Below are 21,718 nucleotides of genomic sequence, written 5' to 3' on the forward strand. Positions count from 1 at the left end.
CTTGCTGTGTTGAAGGCTTCCACATGGACTTTCAGATTCTACAGAGAAAGTGCAAGTTGCTTTTGCCATTAAAAAAGAAAAGAAAAAGGATTTCCATCTCTCATGCTTGTGGACCAGTGGTAAAGATGTGCTAAAATTTAATGGTTAACAGACACAGATTTTCCAGCGTTGTATATGGAAAGACAAGTTATGGACATAGGCAACTAATGACAAAAATGTGATATTTATTGATTAATAACAACAGTTATTTTAGTAGTAGTAGTAATATTTTTTAAACCATGCAGGGAATATATTAAAAATTTGGCTTCTGGTTCCTTTCCTCGCCCCTCCTCCATGCACCCAGAATCTGCTTTGGGAGGGGGGGTTCCCAGTCACCTGTGACTTTGGGGGGTAAAGGTAAAGGGACCCCTGACCATTAGGTCTAGTTGTGGCTGACTCTGGGGTTGCGGCGCTCATCTCGCTTTATTGGCCGAGGGAGCCGGCGTACAGCTTCCGGGTCATGTGGCCAGCATGACTAAGCCACTTCTGGCGAACCAGAGCAGCGTACGGAAACGCCGTTTACCTTCCCGCCGGAGCGGTACCCATTTATCTACTTGCACTTTGACGTGCTTTCGAACTGCTAGGTTGTCAGGAGCAGGGGCTGAGCAACGGGAGCTCACCCCGTCGCGGGGATTCGAACCGCTGACCTTCTGATTGGCAAGTCCTAGGCTCTGTGGTTTAACCCACAGCGCCACCCGCATCCCTTACTTTGGGGGGGTAGGCTCCTCTAAATAAGAATGTCTTCGGCAGGTGCCAGAAAGAAAACAGTGAAGGCTGCTGCCTGACATCAATAGGCAGGGAGTTCCAAAGAGTCAGCCCTGCAACACTAAACAATCGAGTCCTTACAGATGCGGTTGTGGGTATTATTTGGCACCTGTAAAAGTGCCAATTCTGCCAATCGAAGGGGTTGAGTTGGCACATAGGGGGTAAGGCAGTCTTGTAGGTAAACTGGTCCCAAGTTGTTAACTGGTGCCCTTGAACTCGTCCCAGTAGGGGAATCAGCAACCAGTTTCACGCTAACTGCAGCTTCCGGCGCAAGCTTGGAATCAGAGAATTGTAGAGTTGGAAGGGACCTCAAGTGTAATCTAGTCCAGCCCCTTGCAATGTAGGAATCTCAGCTGAGCTTTTTGTGAGAGCAGCATTCAAAATATGCTGTCGCCCAGAATTCCGACACCTCATTCTGCGTAATGAAATGCATAGCTTAGCCCTGCCTCCTAAGTGTGATGTTTTTGCCTACTTTTGTAGGAAGATGCTACTAGCGGTTATTTGGGACCACTAGAGGGCAGCCCTGTCTTTCTACATCACAACGTGGCCAAAATAACTAACAGCAGCATAGGGCAATCCTCACAAGGCAAAGCTCTTCAGCCTTTGCTGTGCCCTGCCCCACACTATTTCCTGCGGCTGTGCAACCTGCATCCTTTCCAAAGTTTGATGCCATTGCTGTTCTCTCTCACAAACTACACAGACCTTGCCTAGTTCCCTCTCCATCATCTGCCCTGCTCCTCACATGGACAAGCCTGTACCAAAACAAATAACACTCCACAGACAAGCAGGGTTGTATAGTGGGTAGAGTGATTTATTTTGGCTGGAGAGTCGGGGTTCAAATCCATGTTCTGCGATGAAGCTCACTCAGTGGCCCTGATTCTTGTGGGGATAACATCAGCCGGGGCGCAGGCATCCCACAACATGGGATTAAAATATATGCAACGTCATCGGGGCCTTATCTAATAGGTGCTTTCAGTAGCCTCTGTGTTATAGCAGGTTAGTTGAGTCACCTGTGTCCTCTTAAGTCAGCTGCCCTCCTGATGCTGTTAGACCCCCAACTTGGAATAGCTCAGTCGGTAAAGGTAAAGGGACCCCTGACCACTAGGTCCAGTCGTGACTGATTCTGGGCTTGCGGCGCTCATCTCGCTTTATTGGCCGAGGGAACTGGCATACAGCTTCCGGGTCATGTGGCCAGCATGACCAAGCCGCTTCTGGCAAAACCAGAGCAGCGCACGGAAATGCCGTTTACCTTCCCGCTGGATGGTACCTATTTATCTACTTGCACTTTGACATGCTTTCGAACTGCTAGGTTGGCAGGAGCAGGGACCGAGCAACGGGAGCTCACCCCGTTGCGGGGATTCGAACCGCCGACCTTCTGATTGGCAAGCCCTAGTCTCTCTTAATTTGTGGATTGTAGGTTCGAGCCCCAGTTTAAAAATTCCTGCACTGCAGAGGGTTGGACTAGATGACCCTTGGGGTCCCTCCCAACTTTTGCTTGATTCTGCTTGCCCTGGGGCTGAGATCTACAGGGGAGGCCCTGCTGGTAGTTTTGCGGCCATGTGAGGTTCATGGTTTGGAGGCACATGAGAGCCTTTTCTGGGGTGGCCCCTCAAGTGTGGCATGCTCTCCCTCTGAGATGCATGTGGTGGTGTTACTGTATACATGTTGGCACCACGTCAAGGCACACTTTTTTTTGCACAGAGCTTTGGTGGTGGAAGTTGTTACTGCTCACCATATGCCTAACCCTCTGTGCAGCCATGTGGCAGAGGGGAGGCCACATACAGCCTATGAATAAACAAAACCCAACCAGCATGGCTAAGACAATCTGGAAGACCAGAAGTTCCCAATTCCTGCTCTTAAGTGGTAAAGAGAGCTTTAGCCAAAATGTGCAGAGGGGCTTACTACTACAGGTTAAAAAAAAAAAAAAAGGTAAACTACAGGTAAACTCTTTGGACACGGGGCCACATTCACATGTAATGGCAGGCCTGGATTCTTGGCTTAATAAACCATACTTTGCATATTGTAGCAGCAAAACAACTGGGGAGAAGCAAAGCAGCTGCAATCTCCCAAAGCTCATATAATCGTGCTAATGTATGCTTTTGCTCAACATGAACTGCGAATCAGGCCATTGTATACTCCTCTAAATTTATAAGCTGTGTCAGAATGAAGTCTAGTTCACGTTATATTTTGATGTGCTAAAACCAAACAAAGGTGAATTTTACAACCATTTGGTATGGTTATTATTTCATTAGAATTCATACACTAGCATTCTTTGTTCTTGCAGATTAAATAAATACTAGCTCTCCCCAGGGGAAGATGTCCCCTCCAACAATGCAATTCCTGTACCAGATTTTATTACTGTTCGAAACAGAACATGTTAATCAGCTGTGTCTCTCCTTAAAGGAACAGGCTGCTTTCGAGGTACAACTGAGGGACCAAAAGCAAACACGTGTATTGGCTTTAGCAGCAAGTGATTTTCACAAGTGTGTCACACACATTGATCACCGTAGGTAGAAATTGCACATCTCTGCTTCCTGGGAGATCAGCTCCAAGCCAATGCTTTTCAATGGAAAGAGTTCACACATTTGGCTGAGAATTGCCCAGCGCTGATCCAGCAACCAAGTGTGCAGGCAAAATCACATGACCTATAATGGGTTTTGGTGTTTACCTATAATCTGTAGAATTAAGTGTCTCTGTGGTCAGCAATAGCCTGAAATTACTGCATCAGCTTCTTTTCTGTGTATGTGTGGATCTTGCTGAGATCTTGGCAACAACTGATTGCTGAGTGTTAGGATGTCCCAGAGTTTCCTCCTTTTTCCTGATTGTTTTTTAACAATCACATAAAAAGAGGCTATAAAAAGCACAGTCTGTTATCTCAACAGGATTTCTCTTCCAGCCCTCCTCTCTGGTAAAACATTACTCATTGCTTAATAACATCAACATGAGAATGAGTATTTCATTTTGTTAACTGAATTTCCAGCCCACCCTTCACCAAGGGCTCATTCCTTGCATACAAAAACGCAATTAAAGCGCCACCTGCACTATATATCCAAAGCAGTATTATGTCGCATTCAGTAGTCATGATTCAGCACAAAATCCTGGGAGTTGCTGGGAAACCCCTATTCCCCTTCCGGAATTGGTAGTCAACCCCTCTTCCCAGTCAACTCTGCGAATCTTTGGGCAGAGCCACGACGGCTGTTTAAAGTGGTATAATTCTGCTTTCAAATGCACAGTGTGGACAAAACAGTGCGCAGCAATTCCAAATTGCAATCTATACAACAGGTTTTGTGGAGGGCACTCTCCATGAAAACCCCGCAACCAGTTCTTCAGTGCCCAAAGGCCAGAATAAACTGGTGAACCCTCAGCAAGCCACAGGAACTGAAAAGGGTTGGAGATGTGTTATTGGGGCCACCACCGAAAAGGCTCTCCCAGGAGCCACTGGTTGGCCCCCAAACCTCCGAAAGCTGGGACGACGATGATGGCAACCCACAACTGTGTCACCTTTTAAGCTTTCCTTCCTTTATGAGACCTGGGTTCCCCACACCTTTTTCCTCTTCCTATACTTAACCAAGCGGGTATTTCACTTCATTTCATTTGTTCTCTTTTAATTTGTATACCACCTTTTCTGTATTACTATATGCAAGGCGGTTTTCAAGCTGAAAGAAACAACAAAATAGACAGTGGGAGTGTAAAAAGGTGAGAGCCTTTTGGGAAGTGATATATAATGAATTGAAAAAAATGTTGAAATATACATTTGTTAAAAAACCAGAAGGCTTTTTGTTAGGAATGGTTGGAAATGAAATAAATAGAAAGGACCATAAATTATTTTTATATGTAGTAACAGCAGCAAGAATACTACTGGCCCAAAAATGGAAGCAGGCAGAATTACCATCGATAGAAGAATGGAGAATGAAATTAATGGACTACGCAGAATTAGATAAATTAACAGGAAGGGTCCGAAACTGACGAGATCACAAGTTTACCAAGGACTGGAGTAAATTTGTGGACTATATGAAAAGCATATGTGATACGCAAATAATGTTTGTGGGTTTACAGGAAGCTTTGTGAAGAAATAATATTAGAAACACTGTAAAAAAGGGAACAAGGGAATAGGTTTATTTAAAATAAAAGGCAATGTTAAATTTAGAATTGCGGATAGAAGATTAGAAAACGGAAGATTCACGGATGAGCTGAAGGAAGTAAAAAATATGTAATTGTGACAATATTGAAATGCATGTTTAAATCTTATATTGGAAATTGAATAAAAATAATTTAAAAAACAAAACAAAATAGACAGCAAAGACCACCTAAGTCATAGCAATCTGATCCAATGCCCAAAAGTCACGATGGCTTTAAAACAAACAGCTTGTATCAAATAAAGCCACATTCAACAATCCATAGTCAACAACGAAATAAATTAAACATCAGCAAGCGATAATGAAACAGTTTACATTGATCAGTTACAATAAAATTACTAAACTATAGTCAGTAAAAATGACCGCAAGTCACAGCACATAACATACCACACAACATACAAAGCCATGGAAAAGGATCCAACTGAGAAACAAGGACGCACAACTTGCAAAACTATTATTTAAAAAAAATATATCCCTGAACTCCTCTCTTCCCAGCTGCTTCCGCTGTTCCCAAAGTCTGGGAAGGGCTCCTTGGGCAGGTGGAAACAGCCATTGCCTGATGGGCAGCAGAAAGTCTCCTTAACACCGCCCCCCCATGCCCTGGGTTGAGGTTGAAGAAGGAGGAGGAAAAGGGCGCCTCGGGGCATGTGCAGAGCTCCGGGCAGCGGGATTCCCTGGGCGTGGCCGCAGCTGGTTCCGCCGAGAGAGATCCCCCCGGGGCGGGGCGGCCCTCTTCCCCCCGCCGCTGCCATTGGGTTAAAAATAGCGGCTCGGCGCGGCTCTCCTCCCCTCCGGGAGGGCGGGCGGGCAGGCCGGCCTGGGCTGCGCTCCTTCTCCGCCTCCTCCTCCTGCTCCTCCGCGGGGCTCGGCCGGCTGCGCTCCTCTCTGCTGACCCAGCGGCGGGAGCCTGGAGCCGGGCGCGCTCTCGGGGAGCGGCCGGCAGGCGCAGATGGCGGCGGGGGACGTGGGCGAGCTGCTGGTGCCCTACATGCCCACGATCCGGGTGCCCAAGGCCGGCGACCGCGTCTACAAGACCGAGTGCTCCTTCTCCTACGACTCGCCCGTAAGTGAGGCTCCTCGCCCGGCGAGAAGGGCGTCCCTCCTGCTCTTCCTCCTCGCTTGCGCCCCCCAAGTCCCCACACTATTATTATTACTATTATTATTATTTATTATCTTCCCCACCCAAAGCTCTCCACCAGTCCGCCCTCCCCACTTCTCGCAGGCTCCTCCGCCGCTCTCTTCTTCCTTCCCCCCTCCCCACTTTTCATAGGGTCCTCGGACCCACAGAGTACTGGCATCCCTCCTCGGCCCCCCCCCAGCGCTGTTTAACCCTCAATCCCGTTCTTAGGGTACCCCCTTGGCTCCCGGTAGCCCCAGAGAAGATGCCCCCATTGCCTCTCCTACGTCCCTATATTCTACTTAGTAGGGCCCCCTCCCGTCACCCCATATCCCGTCTGTTTCCACTTAGGGTGCTTCTCCCCTTACCCCATATCCCTCTCTTCTACTTAGTAGTGTGCCCCCCATATCCCTCTCTTGTTCTACTTAGTAGGGTGCATAGGAGCCAACTCCTAAGGGCTGAGGTCCCTTTGCCTCCCCCAATAAAATATTTGAAGGTACCCCACCCCAGCTGATGGGCATTGCCATTCAAATGGTGTGGGGGGTGATTGATTATGTGGGGCAGGTCTTGCCTGCCCCCCCAATATTTTATTCAAGTTGGCACCCCCGGTTCTGCTTAGTAGGGTGCCTGCCCCCCCCCCAATATCCCTCTGGTCTTCCCCCATTCCTCACATCCTTCTGTTAGCAGGTCAGGTCTTCTATTTTGTAGGGTTCCTCTCCCCATCAGGGCCTGTATTCCCAAGGAGCTCTGTGTTGCCTTCTGCCCCACCCCATAGGGCCATAGGTTTTCCCCCTTGACAATTAGTTCCCCATGTTTGGGTCTGTCGTTGCTGTAGACCCTCAAGCTCTTTTTCTTTGGTTCCTTTGTATCTTCTCATGATGCTCCTAGGCCTGTTGCCCCAATGCCTAATGCTCCACTGTTACTATCTTGGTCTTTCCCATGTGGGTCCAGAGGCGGATTTAGCAGTGGCTATGCGGGTGGCGCTGTGGGTTAAACCACAGAGCCTAGGACTTGCCGATCAGAAGGTCGGTGGTTCGAATCCCCGCGACAGGGTGAGCTCCCGTTGCTCGGTCCCTTCTCCTGCCAACCTAGCAGTTCAAAAGCACGTCAGAGTGCAAGTAGATAAATAGGTATCGCTCTAGCGAGAAGGTAAATGGCGTTTCTGTGCGCTGCTCTGGTTCGCCAGAAGCGGCTTAGTCATGCTGGCCACATGACCCGGAAGCTGCACGCCGGCTCTCTTGGCCAATAAAGCGAGATGAGCGCCGCAACCCCAGAGTCGTCCACGACTGGACCTAATGGTCAGGGGTCCCTTTACCTTTACCTTTACTTCAGCCTGGCACCCCCTCAGTATCTGGGTCAATGGGTTACTCCCTTCATGCCTTTGTACTCTTCCTCAACCTCTCATGGTCCCCATTGCCCCTTAACAAACCACCCTTTTTTCATAGCTCCCACCTTGAAACTTGAGAGTTTGCAAACTGTGTCTCTCAGCATCTACCTGGATTCATGGAGTGTCCTCTGTTATATTCAGGTTGCCGGTCTCTCACTTCCGAATTCCACCTGTTTCCCCAGCTGCACCTCCAAGTTCCAGTGCCTAGGCTAGTTGAATAGTGTCCCCCCCATACATTCCATAATTGGTACCAGTTGCAATGTCTCCCCCACCTATGGCAACTTAAATAATTCCTGCCTGTGGCTACTTAACCCAGAATGCACCACTCTTTTGCTGCCAGTCTGTGCCCTCCTCCTTGACTACATAATATCCTCCCCAATCCCCAATCCACTGTGCTCCATACCTGCAAGCCTACCCCTTTAATTCACCCTTAGGGAGCTCTCTCTTAATATTCTCCCCCAAACTGGAAAAATATTTTAGGTTTGAGAACAAAATAGAACCTCCATCTTCAGTGGCAGCCAGATACTGAAAACCAGATGCTGGGGTTCAACTCTGTGTTAATATTGTTGTTACATTCATTGCCTGCTTTTCACCTGTAGGTCCCAGGGAAGGTTGTAACTTAGAATTAAAAATAGTTAAAACAGATCACAGGAATAGGGTGGATTGCCTCTTGTCTACTTCACACACTTGTAATGGCTCATTGTAACACTTGCTTTGTGTGCAGAAGGTCCCTGGCACCTCCGGAGCTGGATAGGAAAGAACCATGTCTGAACGCTTGCTGCCAGTCAGTGCAGACAGCAAAGGTTTAGATGGAAGGCAGCTTCTGTGCAGGAAATAGCCTAAAAATCCACAATTGGGTTGTTTCATGTGATGACTGAACATGTGTATGTTTTGCTGTGTTATGTTTTAGGATGCACACATGCACGATTGCTTTCTGTGTTGGATATGTTGCAATGTTTGAAAGAGTTCCAGGTAGCCCTTCTCCTTGGAAGACAGAAATTCGCTCCTGTTTCCCAGTGATAAATCTGCTTTCATGCTGCCTGGAGTGCAGTGTTTGTATGTCTACATTTAGGAGCTGCTGGATTTAGCAACATAGAAGTGTTTGTATTTTGGGAGTGGGGGTGGGGTGGGGGTGGGATGCAGCAACTGTGCAACTGCCAACTGGGATTTCCTGAAGCCCCCCCCCCCCCCATTTCAGTGCATTGCAAAGTACAAGTGGCTTGGGATAGTGAGGGCTGCAGGTGTAAATTCTCCTTTTAAAATTAGCTTGAACCAGACTTGCTTTTCCAGTGCAGCTGAAACTAAAGACAACGAAGTGGACATTGAGTAGGTTTACTTCTCCAGGAAAAAGTTTTCCAAAGTTCTTGGGTCTCCAAGTTTGGCGTTCTTATTTTACTTTGCGATCCTGATTTACAGCTAGTCTGTCACAGCTGAACAGAGGGCACGTTGCTGGCTGGTTTCATATGAACCTCGTGTTCTTCCTCCCTCAGGGATTTTGAAATAATTGATTAGACACAGATACTTTTTCATCCTCTGGGGTCTCTTGCTAGCCTTCTGGCCGGCCTTCTGTAACTTGGCAGAGCCTTCTGTACAGTGCTTACTTGCACACTTTTATGGAGAGTGGCACAATTCACAGGCCCAAGATAATTCTAATTAATAAACACACAGATAGGCACACAGTGCTTATGTTCCTTTTAATTAATCTGTGATTATGTTTAATCACTCCCCTGGTTCCTAATTTGCTTATGAGTGTGTGTGTGTGCGTGCCTGTCTTAGTGTGGCAAACAGCAGTTTGCAGGGGTGATATAGCTCTGGGAAAGTCTTGAACCAGCTGCACCCCTGCTTCAGCCCAGTTTGGAACGACGTATTGTTAGCTGCTTTTAAATGAAAATTAAAATGCCTAGAAATTCGGCAACAGATTATGTATTAGAAGCTACATAAATACTTTGGAGTTGGGTGAAATACCTTCTTTACTATTTGTTATTGTTCTGGATTGCATGTGCAGAATTCTGGTTAAAGGGTGTCCGCACTGAGTGATCACAAGTTCAGGGTTCTAATTTACCTGTCCGCAGATATTTGCCCAGCCCTTTCTGTGGGGGTTTGATTGTCCTTATTCAGCACATCCTTACAGGTCTTGAGCTTACTGTGTCCCACGGCCTGTCTGCATTGCAGCAGCAGACAACAGTAGGCCCAGCATAATCTGAAAGTGTTCTGTTGGCATCTAAGTTGGGCAACACCTGTCACAAGATTTCAGTGGCTCCGACAAGCACTGAACGGCGTATATGCAAAGTCTCTTAAGGTAAAATGGCTATTGCCTCAACCACAGCTTACAAGCACTTTTCATATGGAAAAAGTTTGTGGTCCAGTCCTCCAGGACTGCACCACTTCAGACTACAGGAGGAGAAAAGCAGCTCATTTTTAATGCCTCTCCATGTAATGTAATGTCAGCTATGATTGTTGTAGTTTTTCTTGTCTGATACATCTGAATACGCTCTAATACAGACGGTTTAAAAATAGACAGTTACTTTCTTATCTTGCAATGCATGCTTATTCCTGCCCTACTCTTCCTAAACTGCGTTGGTGGCAGGGCTGTCTTAAGCATATGCGGCGCCGGGGTGCAAAGATCTGCCCGGCGCCCCGCCCAGGTTGCCCAGTCCCAGGCGCGCAGGAGGGCAGAGTCGGCTGCCCACCTCAGTGCCTCACTGGCTCGGTTGCCACTGAACTTGCAGCGTAGAGCCGCCCGCAGCGGAAGAGCCTGCCACGGTGCTCTGACCGACGGTTGGGCTCTTCCCCGGACTCAACTCTCGGGCCCTGGACTCTTGGCCTGGCGCCCCTGAGAGCTTGGTGCCCAGGTGCCCCACCCCCCTAGCGCCTATGGGTAAGACGGCCCTGGTTGGTGGTTTGTGAATATTGGAGGGAAGGGGACAGTGAAATGAAAACGGAGGAACTGTGGTCTCCCAAGCATTGGGGATAGAAGGCAGGTTTTGTCCATTCTTCCTTTGCAGCTTGGTGTGTTACTTCCTCCTCATTAGAAGCGATTTTTCACAATTCACTTAATGGGAATAGGGAAAAGGGTTCATTCAGGGACATCACTAGTGTGGATTTAGGCCCATTCCTTGCAATTTGTGGCACCAGCTATTAAGAATTGAGGCTGGTTCAATATATATGACCCCAGGATCTTGATGATCAGTCAAACTAGAGTGCAGCAAAGTTGGGAACTGGACAGGCTCCTTAGCCAATTCCCCCCCGCCCCAATGCCCTATCTGTGCTTGTGGGCTCCAGCAGGCATGCTGCTGCTGGTGATCTGAGCATTTTAACTTCCTACAATGCCCCTGGCTGAGTGTTGGCCCCAAGGCAGCCTCACTAAACATATTTGCTGGTTTGCTGGCTTCTCAGCAACTGCCCGAGGGCACCTCATGCTGACTTAGGCTCCGATTGGGCAAGGAAATTATACACACTCTCACACACCTGAATGAACACATGTGGATACCCATAATTCCATGTGAATTTTGAATGTTCCCCAAAATAGACACATTATTTCCCTACTTCACTGGTTCAAAATTGTCACTTCGCTGGTATCTCTCTGAGTTCATTTTGGACTGTCTGTGCTCACTTGTGCATGTTGTCAATCTCCAGATTTCGTACATTATAATTTAATGGTTTGCACACAGTGGGTTTGTTTGTTTTTCTTGGATTAAAAAATAAGGTGCCAGTACGAGACTCATCCGACTTTTTTAGGTGTTTGATCGCCCTCTTTTTTCTATTTTGTTTTGTGACATTTTGATCAAGAATCTATATGGGATTCAAAAGTGACTCAGCTGCCTGGTGCTTATCATCTCTCAGTGGAAGGCAGGTTCTTTTTATAACCCACACACTTCAGATCTCAAGTGTCGCCCAGCAGCTCTCTGAGCAGAGACTCACACTGATTAGGAAAGGCCAAAGAAAATTCCAAAACAATGTCAAGATTTGCATACTTAAGGTAGACCAGCTGGAGGAAATGCTCAGGCTACCACTTTGCTAAGGCAACTTCCTCTGGCCCGTTTCCATTCTCTTAAATGGGACAAAAATGTGTCGTAGTCCAGTCCATTTTGACAGGCTATGGATTGGGGCTATATTTATACATAAGGAAAATGTATGCCCTTACGATGGATGGCAGGTGTGGATGGAGAGGCAGCGGCGCTGTGATTTTAGTATTCGCTGTGCATGACATGCACTACACAGTGACTGTCAGATCCCTTGGGGCAGAGGCTGGCACTGTGCGTTGGTGTTCTGTGTAGGTTTTGCTTTAACGGCACGCTAGTCCCATTAGGTGGACAGGAAACAGCTTAAATTTTTTAACACCAGCAAGTGAATAGCCAGTAGTAAAGTTATGCGCTTGGGGACATCCTTTGAGATAAAACCTTGCCTGATTCCAAGGTGACCTTAAGAAAGCTGGAGGGGCCAGACAGATGGAGATGTCAGTCGCTAACCAGGCATCCAGAGATCTCCACATGGTCGCACTTGAACCCGCGCCGGTCGCAAAAGGCACCTGGGTAATTTCTAACACTGCATGTAAGCCCATATTTTAGGTATGCTATATTGTATTAATCCTATTTATAATAATTATTTGTGGGGATCAATATCTGCAGGGCTGAAATACTTTGTGATTGCAATCTTGTAATGGGAAGACCAGGCGACGTACGGAAGCCAGAGTTCCAAGTGTGGCCGGACCTTCTACCAGCCTTCTTGAGGGCTGTTACTTTTAGATGTGATGCCATTTTGAGCTTTTGGAGGAACAGATTGCTTAGGACTCGGGGAATGGGCTTTAGCTCAGCGGTAGAGCACCTGCTTTTCATGCAAAAGCTCCCAGTTTCAACCCCCAGCATCATAATAATAGTAACAACAACAATTTTATTTATACCCCGCCCATCTGGTTGGGTTTCCCCAGCCACTTTGGGCGGCTCCCAGCAGAATAGTAAAAACACAATAAAACATCAAACATTAAAAACTTCCCTAAACAGGGCTGCCTTCAGATGTCTTCTAAAGGTTGTATAGTTATCTCCTTGACATCTGATGGGGGTGGGATAGGGCGGGCACCACCACCAAGAAGGCCCTCTGCCTGGTTCCCTGTAGCTTCACTTCTCACAATGAGGGAACCATCTGAAGGGGGTTGGAGACACTCCTTCAGGTATACTGGGCCAAGGCCGTTTAGGGCTTTGAAGGTCAGCAGTTTGATTTGTGCTCGGAAACGTACTGGAAGCATCTCCAGGTTAGGGCTGGGAACCAGTACAGTGGTACTTTGGAAGTTGAACGGAATCCGTTCTGGAAGTCCATTCGACTTCCAAAACGTTCAGAAACCAAAGCACGGCTTCCAATTGCCTGCAGGAAGCTCCTGCAGCCAATTGGAAGTTGCAGAAGCCACATCAGACATTCGGGTTCCCAAAAACATTCGCAAGCCGGAACACTCACTTCCAGGTTTGCGGCGTCCAGGAACAAAAATGTTCAACTCGCAAGGCGTTCGGGATCCAAGGTGCGACTGTATAGAGAATATGGTTTGACTTGGTATAATGTGGCTTCCTATGTTAATTTCACATGGATCTAAGTCACATGTCCTTCCTTTTCCAATGTTGCACATGCAGTCCATTTTATGCACTTTGACTCTTTTGTCCTCAAACTTTTTTTTCGGAATCCTGGAAAGGCTCATTTGCCTGACAAATCTATAGAACTTGGACTTGATGCAGTTTGGCTCTCTGTACCTTCTACAGATTTTGCTCATACGTTTTTTGCAAATTCAAGGAAGTGTCTTTTTTATAGCCCTGTCAGAAAATTATAGCCCTGAAGCAAATTCCAGTTGCTTCAGCTGTCTGATCTTCTTTAATTTTGCAACCATATTTTAATAGCAGCAATTGCACTGTAGTTTCTGACTGATTTCTCTGGCCATGGTGTTTCCTCAAAGATTAGATGTTCTATCTTAGAGCCGTACCAATGATTACCTAGGCATCAAACCGATGAACCTTAAAATGTTGGCTCCTGTTGGGTTTTGGCTGGCTTGAATGAGCGGTGTGTTGCTTTCATGCAAGATTCACTAAGATGCTTGCATGACTTGGCTACCCCAGCAAGCCTTTGATACATAGCTGTCAACTTACAGATTTGAAAATAAGGGACCAGCAGCCTTGAAAATAAGGGACCAGCAGCCAAAATAAGGGACCTGCAGCCTCACCTGTTCCAGGCACTCCAGTCTTCCTGTCCTCCTGCAGTCTGATCAAACTCATGCAGGTAGCTTCGAGAACACTGTCCAACCAACTTTGTAACTAGAGGTTCAACTGAATAGAATCTGAATCACATGCACCACAAGGCCTATGCAGCCTCAACTTAAGATGGCTCCCCGGCATGGCTTTGCACTGCAAAGTTTGCAGCAGCACGTGCAACAAAATGGCGTACAGCATTCAAAAAACCTCTCAGCTTGCATTAACTAGCCACACACAAGGCATGCAAGCTCCACCCCCCAGTCATTCTTAGACTTCTTATTGGGTGAGCAACACAGCCAAACAACACAGTTGGAGCCTCCCTCCTCCCTGGCCGGCAGGGAGGGAGGGAGAGGAGCTGCTTCCTTTGAAATTTAAGGGACATCATTTAAGGGACATTTAAGGGACATCCATCAATAAGGGACAGCAGCGGGACATGGCGCTGGAATAAGGGACTGTCCCTTCAAATAAGGGACACTTGACAGCTATGCTTTGATAGTAGGATTGGACCCATCCATGCGACCCATTGGTTTTTGATGGAAGAAAATTGACTATTATGTAATGCCATAGAGGCACTTAATGTGCATGAATGTGTCAAACAGTCTGACAAATAGTCCTCAGGGGGGAAAACCACCCATATAAAACCTTTTACTAGCCTGGCCTTCATATTGTTATACCCATCCCATTTCCCTGAATGGTAAGGAGACCTGGTACCTGGCTTTGGTTTCCCTTGGAAGGTGAGATCCCTATATAGCTATAAATTTTCCACAGTATTTGAGTTTATTTTCAAAAATAAAAGTTGAGCAAAAACGGGAGAGCACAGCGCAACATTCTTACTTGCAGCAAATCCACTGTCCTACATAATATTGCATCTCTGTTCCTTTATATGTATATTTTTTATTAATTTCAGCATACCAATTATTATACATTCCACAGAACTTCACATCTTATACAATCTTTTTGGATTTCCATCAGCACCTCTGATGATCCACCATTTTTATCAGTTCTTCTGCATTTCTTAAATTCCTATTGCCTTTAATTATCTTAACTCACAATCCACCTCTTTAACCATTTTTTGCAATAATTCAAATAATTTACCTTCTTGCAATTTCTTGCAAACCTACAAACGTAATTTGGTCATCACAATTACTTTTCAAATAGTCCGTAAATTTACACCAGTCTTCTGTGAATCTGTGGTCCCGCAGGTTTCAAATTCTTCCGGTTAGTTTATCCAATTCTGCATAGTCCATCAATTTCATCCTCCATTCTTCTTTTGTCGGTAATTCTTCTTGCTTCCATTTTTGTGCCAAGAATATTCTTGCTGCCGTCATTGCATATAAAAACAACTTACAATACTTTCTGTTTATATCATCTCCTACAATGCCAAGTAAAAATGCTTCTGGTTTCTTAATAAATGTATATTTCAACATTTTTTTCATCGCATTATATATCATCTCCCAAAAGTTTCACCTTTTTACATTCCCACCAAATATGATAAAAATGTTTCCTCTTTTTCTTTGCATTTCCAACATTTATTGAGATGTTCTTCAATGGGTCTTTAGTTGGAAACACAAAGCTGTGTACATGGTTCAATTACGGGAAGGCAAATCAAAGCCACCACCCTGGTGAGAATAACACAAGCAGGCAAAAGGAGACCTGTTCTACACGCTTCACCAGTCCGAAAAGCTGCATGATACAAAACAGCCCTCCAATTACAATGTGTGGTAAACCATAAAAATTAGAAAATATCAGTCTCATACTATACCTTACCCAATCATACAAAATGGTTTGCTCAGGATAAAGAAGGTATTCACAGGCACAGCTGGTGTTCAGATTCATAACAAGCAGTTAAATACAGTACAGGTGTATAGAATTAATTATCACATGATTACATGGTTAAAGCTGCAGCATCACTTTTCTGTTACAACCAAACAACAGTATACAGTACATATTAACTCATACATAGCATCCCAGATCAAATTCAGTATTCAAACCCTTTGAATATAAGGTTCCCGTTCAGTCAATTTATTAGCTTGAAAAGAAATTCTTCTCTTGAATCCGATTTTTAAAAAATTTAAAATTTTAAAAATGTTGCATCTCTTTCCTCCTCATTAAGAGATAGAGGCTATCCACAGACTATAATTCAAACAGCCCTAAAATAATTTCCAGACAGGGTTTGTTGGTATCGAAACCCAAGAATGAACAGAACAGGATTTTCAGTTCTATAGAGTATAATTAGAGTATAATCCTCCTCTATTGAAAGAGTTATTAAACAACATTGGCATATCATCTCCCACATTCCAGGTTGTGAAAATTTACCAATTTTAGGCAAAAGGCAGACTAGATAATTTAGGGACATTCTTACCTGATATTTTTTGGAATATCATAGTGAGGATCCTCATATGGACTACTGCAGTGTGCTCTGTGTGGAGCTACCTTTGAAGGTGACCCGTATTGTCCACTCGTATTGTCCTTTTGTAAGGTTCCATGTGCTGAGTATATAATTTAATAGGATATCTTGCTCTGTAAATGTAAGGTTGTTCCGTAAAGTTCTGTTGATAGTTTCAGTTAAAGTAAAGGTAAAGGGACCCCTGACCATTAGGTCCAGTCGTGACCGATTCTGGTGTTGCGGCGATCATCTCGCTTTATTGGCCGAGGGAGCCGGCTTTTGTCCGCGTACAGCTTCCGGGTCATGTGGCCAGCATGACTAAGCCGCTTCTGGCAAACCAGAGCAGAGCATAGAAATACCGTTTACCTTCCTGCCGGAGTGGTACCTACTTATCTACTTGCACCTGACGTGCTTTCGAACTGCTAGGTTGGCAGGAGCTGGGACTGAGCAATGGGAGCTCACCCTGTCACGGGGATTCGAACCGCTGACCTTCTGATCGGCAAGTCCTAGGCTCTGTTGTTTAACCCACAGCGCCACCCGCTTTCAGTTACGTTCTGCCAAAAATCTTTCAATATAGGACAATGAAAAAACCCCATACGTTTTAGAGAAGCATTATCCCTATTGCATCTCCAACAGTTAGATACCTCATTCTTAACACTAGAACTCGAGGACCTCCAATGAAGCTGAATATTGGGAGAATTAGAACAGGCAAAGGAATGTACTTTTTCATGCGACACATGGTTAATCTATGGAACTCAATCCCACAAGATGCAATGATGGCCACCAACTTAGATGACTTTAAAAGAGCACAGGGCAAATTCACGGAGGATGAGGCTACCAATGACCATGAGCCATGACAACTGTGTTCTTCCTCCAACGCCGCTTGCTGGAAACTGCATAATAATAATAATAATTTATTTTTTATACCTTGCCCATCTGGCTGAGTCTCCCCAGCCGCTCTGGGCGGCTCCCAATCAAGTGTTAAAAACAGTACAGCATTAAATATTAAAAACTTCCCTGAACAGGGCTGCCTTCAGATGTCTTTTAAAGATAGGATAGCTGCTTATTTCCTGCACATCTGAAGGGAGGGCGTTCCACAGGGTGGGCGCCACTGCTGAGAAGGCCCTCTGCCTGGTTCCCTGTAACCTCACTTCTCGCAATGAGAGAACCGCCAGAAGGCCCTCGGCGCTGGATCTCAGTGTCCGGGCTGAACGATGGGGGTGGAGACGCTCCTTCAGGTGTACAGAACCGAGGCCATTTAGGGCTTTAAAGGTCAGCACCAACACTTTGAATTGTGCTCGGAAACGTACTGGGAGCCAATGCAGATCTCTCAGGACCGGTGTTATGTGGTCCCGGCTGCCACTCCCAGTCACCAGTCTAGCTGCCGCATTCTGGATTAATTGCATTTCTGGGTCACCTTCAAAGGTAGCCCCACGTAGAGCACATTGCAGTCGTCCAAGCAGGAGATAACTAGAGCATGCACCACTCTGGTGAGACAGTCCGCGGGCAGGTAGGGTCTCAGCCTGCATACCAGGTGGAGCTGGTACAGAAGGGGAGAGTGCTGTTATGCTCTGGTCGTACATGCATGTTTCCTATAGGCCTCTGGTGGGCCACTGTGAAAACACTTCTTTGGACTAGGCAGGCCTTTGGTCTAATCCAGCAGGGGCTCCTGCCTTCATGCTGAAGGATTCGATCAGATTTCTTTCACAACGTAACCGCTCTTGCTCTCTCTTCTCCTCTTCAGGATTCTGAAGGAGGCCTCTACGTGTGCATGAACACCTTCCTGGGATTCGGAAGAGAACATGTGGAAAGGCACTACCGGAAGACGGGTCAGTGTGTGTACATGCATTTGAAGCGGCACATGAAAGAGGTAGGTGCTGTTGGGGCCACGCATCTGAAGGCTCCGTCGAAAGCCATTTCCTTCTGTTTGAGAATTAAAACAGCCAGCCTGAAAATAATAATTGAAGATTGGTATTAGGATTTGTGCTTTGTAGTTCAGGCAGGCATATTTGGGAACTCCCAGCAGTAGACAGTACCTTGTGTAAGCAATGTGCGTACGCAATTGCTTTGCTGGGAAGCTTTTGGCAGCTTTTGCATAATGGCCCAATGGGCGCTGGTTGTTGAGAACCCTCCTGGGTCAGAAAAGAAGTCTATCTTAGTGCTACATTCTGTTTTTCCCAACCAGATCTTTGCAGGAAGTCCCACAAGCAGAACACGAGGGCTATAGTCTCCACCCTCTCAGTGGCAGTGCCTGTTTTATGTATAAACTAAACAAGCTATAGCTTAGGGCCCCACTCTCTTGGCCCCCCCCCAAAAAAATTTAAAGGACAAAAAACTTGATGTACATTTCCAAAATATAAGATAAGTTCAACAATTACTTTGATAACATACGTATTTTGTTATGTGCAAATGGTTTTAGATACCTATTAGGTCCATAAATTACCATATACAGTGGAACCTCGGGTTGCAAACATGATCCGTGCGGGAGGCATGTTCACAACCCACAGCGCCGCGTCTGCGCATGCTTGGGTCGCGATTCGGCGCTTCTCCGCATGCACAAAGCACGATTTAGTGCTTCTGCGCAGGTGCGAGCGCCGAAACCCAGAAGTAACCCATTCTGGTACTTCTGGGTTCAGCGTGGTGCGTAACCCAAAAACACGTAACCTGAAGCGTCTGTAACCCGAGGTACCACTGTAGCAAGTATTCAACACAAAAAGCAGTGACAATTTGTTGTTGACAAAGGACAGCTGGATATATAAAGGGCCCCATTACCTTCAGTAGCTTAGGGCCTCATCAAACCTAAATCCGGCCCTGGTGGTGATGCTGGTATCTAAAACTGGTTGCTGGGAGTCGTATTCTAATAACATATGGAGGGCTACAGGTTCCCCATCCCCGCTTTAAGTTGTGAGGTTGAATGCCCCTGATAATGTAAAGGACTACGTGGGGTGGTTATGGGGAAGGCTATGCTAAGTTCACTGTGGCATATTTATCATTAGTAGTTCAGCTGATGTGGCAAATCGCCCTTGCAAAGCGCCGTTGAGAACCTTTTCGGGTTGCCATGAAGTGTTCTACTTGTCCTCTCATCTGCTCCCCGTGGCTGAGTTGTAATTGCCCCTGCACATCCTTACCCCTTACAACTGCTGCCTACCAATCATAAAAATTGCTTCTGTTGTTACAGCAACACTGTTTTGAGTCCACTTCCATGTTTTTTTTTAAAAAAAATGGACTGGTGACTTTTAGTTGAAAAGACCAAGTACAGTGGTACCTTGGGTTAAGTACTTAATTCGTTCTGGAGGTCCGTACTTTACCTGAAACTGTTCTTAACCTGAAGCACCACTTTAGCTAATGGGGCCTCCTGCTGCCGCCGCGCCGCTGGAGCCCGATTTCTGTTCTTATCCTGAAGCAAAGTTCTTAACCTGAAGCACTATTTCTAGGTTAGCGGAGTGTGTAACCTGAAGCGTATGTAACCCGAGGTACCACTGTATCACTTTAACAGCAGGAGGAAGAGAATACAGTGGTACCTCTGGATGTGAACGGGATCCATTCCGGAGCCCTGTTTGCATCCTGAGCAGAGCGTAACCTGTGTCTGCGCGTCTGTGTGCGCGCGGGTCACGATTCGCCGCTTCCCCGCATGCGCGTGACATCATTTTGAGCGTCTGCGCATGCGCGAGTGGCGAAACCCGGAAGTAACGGAGCACGTTACTTCCGGGTTGCCGCGGAGCGCAACCTGAAAATACTTAAACTGAAGGTACTTCAACCCGAGGTATGACTGTATATCTAAATGCAGCTGCCATAGCACTGTGCTTGGTCTCCTCTGGAGAAACAGTTTGCTGCCCTGCTTCTTCCAGAAACAGTGCACTCTGAGGGTAGCAGCTATAGCACTGTATTTTTATTTTTATTTTTAACATGGAGCAGTGCTGTGGGTGCTGCCGACCCTAATTTTTAAAAGGCTTGTTCTGGTATGCATGGGGAGGCGGGGAAGTAGTTTGGAAGGAAAATCGCAGTAACGCTGGTGCAGAGGGTTGGGCAACAACCGGTCTCGTGGATAAATATTTACGGTGCTGCTTTAGTGTTTGGCACTGACCTCCCAGGGAAATCTTTCCAGCAGGTTGAAGGTATGCACTGAAGACATGTACCAGTAAGTTTGGCTTCAAAGACTGTTTACATGTCAACAAGACATGTAACCTCTTCAGCCCTCCCTGGTAATGGAGGCTAACATAGCCGCTGTCCCAGCAATGATAGGTCAAAGTTGGTTACCCTGTTCTGATTGCCCGTGTATTCTTCTGCTGCCCAGTTGACCATGTAAACACAGCTGTTTGCACTCTGTACCAGGGAGGTTCCACCTCTGCACCTCCCCACTAACCCCTCACAATAAATACGACAATATATGGATTTATTGGAGGTATCCAAGTTGTGTTTATAAATGCCCCCCTCTTCAAATATGCTTACTCTTGGTTTCACGAGGCATGGTTGCAGTCTGCCCAAACAGGCCTTGAAATGAAGATACAGTGGTGCCTCGCAAGACGAAATTAATCTGTTCCGCGAGTCTCTTCATCTTGCGGTTTTTTCGTCTTGCGAAGCACGGCTATTAGCGGCTATTAGCGGCTTAGCGGTTATTAACGGCTTAGCGGCTTAGCGGCTATTAACGGCTTAGCGGCTTTAAGAAAAAGGAAACAAACTCGCAAGAACTCGCAAGACGTTTCGTCTTGCGAAGCAAGCCCATAGGGAAATTCGTCTTGCGGAACGACTCAAAAAACGGAAAACCCTTTCGTCTTGTGCGTTTTTCGTCTTGCGAGGCATTTGTCTTGCGAGGTACCACTGTATCTGTGTGGAATAACAGGTGTATTTTTTAAATTTGCAGACTGTTTTGTGATTAGACCTTCACCCGCTTGAATTGACTTTAAAAATACCTGAATCGGCTGTCAACTTTGCTCTGTAGGATGGCTCCGTTGGTAGAGGAAGAGACTCTTAATCTCAGGGTTGTGGGTTTGAGTTCCACGTTGGCAATTTAGGCATCAAAAGTGGGTTGGACTAGATGACCCTTGTGGTCCCATTCCAACTCTACAATTCTTTCTTAGGGGAATGAGGCTATCCATCTCTCTGCCTCGCTAAACTGATGCTGGGATTTCAGTTTTCCTTACGATGAGTTTTTTTAAATTGAGATGTTGCATATACGCCTGGCCTTCCAGATATTGATCTCTGCGGCCTTTTGCCCTGCGCTCTTTGACTTGTTCTCTGGACCCAGCATATCGCCTTTTGTATGAAGAACACCTGCTTATGTGTTCGGTTATCCTTTGGTGATGACACCTACTGAACCTGCATCAGTCTTTGAGAGCTGTCTCACACTTTACAGATAATGATGCATTCCTAGCTCTGTTCTGCAATCTTCGAAGAGGAACCACCTTTAAGCGAAGGGGCAGAAAACAATTGCCTGGGAGTGGAGACTGATAGAGACTTTTGAGCAAGTTTCCAACTTGTTTGTTTACATGCATCCTAGACTATGTATCCATAGTCACTTCGACTATGGGAGAGGGAAAAACGTGGTTGGTGCAGGAGCCCCTGCTCACCTATTCAGGGTGAAAGTGTGTGGACTTGAAGTGAGAAGGGCTGTCTGTGGCTTGGGGATCGGTGTTAGAGCACCCACTTTGCACCCAAAAAGCC

The 21,718-nt window shown here is 46.3% G+C and overlaps 1 protein-coding gene across 4 annotated transcripts in view; it reads left to right on the plus strand.

Annotated features, from left to right (window-relative positions):
- The first annotated feature begins 5,739 nt into the window (after window positions 1-5,739).
- The window catches only part of USP13 (ubiquitin specific peptidase 13), a 66,623-nt gene continuing 50,644 nt past the window's right edge, over window positions 5,740-21,718 (plus strand). For 2 of the 4 annotated variants that reach the window (XM_053390607.1, XM_053390608.1), the window contains exons 1-2: window positions 5,740-6,003; window positions 17,802-17,927. In XM_053390607.1, coding sequence (XP_053246582.1) covers window positions 5,890-6,003; window positions 17,802-17,927 — 240 coding nt within the window. In that variant the 5' untranslated portion in view covers window positions 5,740-5,889. The remainder of the gene's footprint in view (window positions 6,004-17,801; window positions 17,928-21,718) is intronic. The other 2 variants (XM_053390610.1, XM_053390611.1) reach the window with 1 other exon arrangement.

Source organism: Podarcis raffonei, chromosome 5, assembly GCF_027172205.1.
Source record: "Podarcis raffonei isolate rPodRaf1 chromosome 5, rPodRaf1.pri, whole genome shotgun sequence".
Lineage (NCBI taxonomy): Eukaryota > Metazoa > Chordata > Lepidosauria > Squamata > Lacertidae > Podarcis > Podarcis raffonei.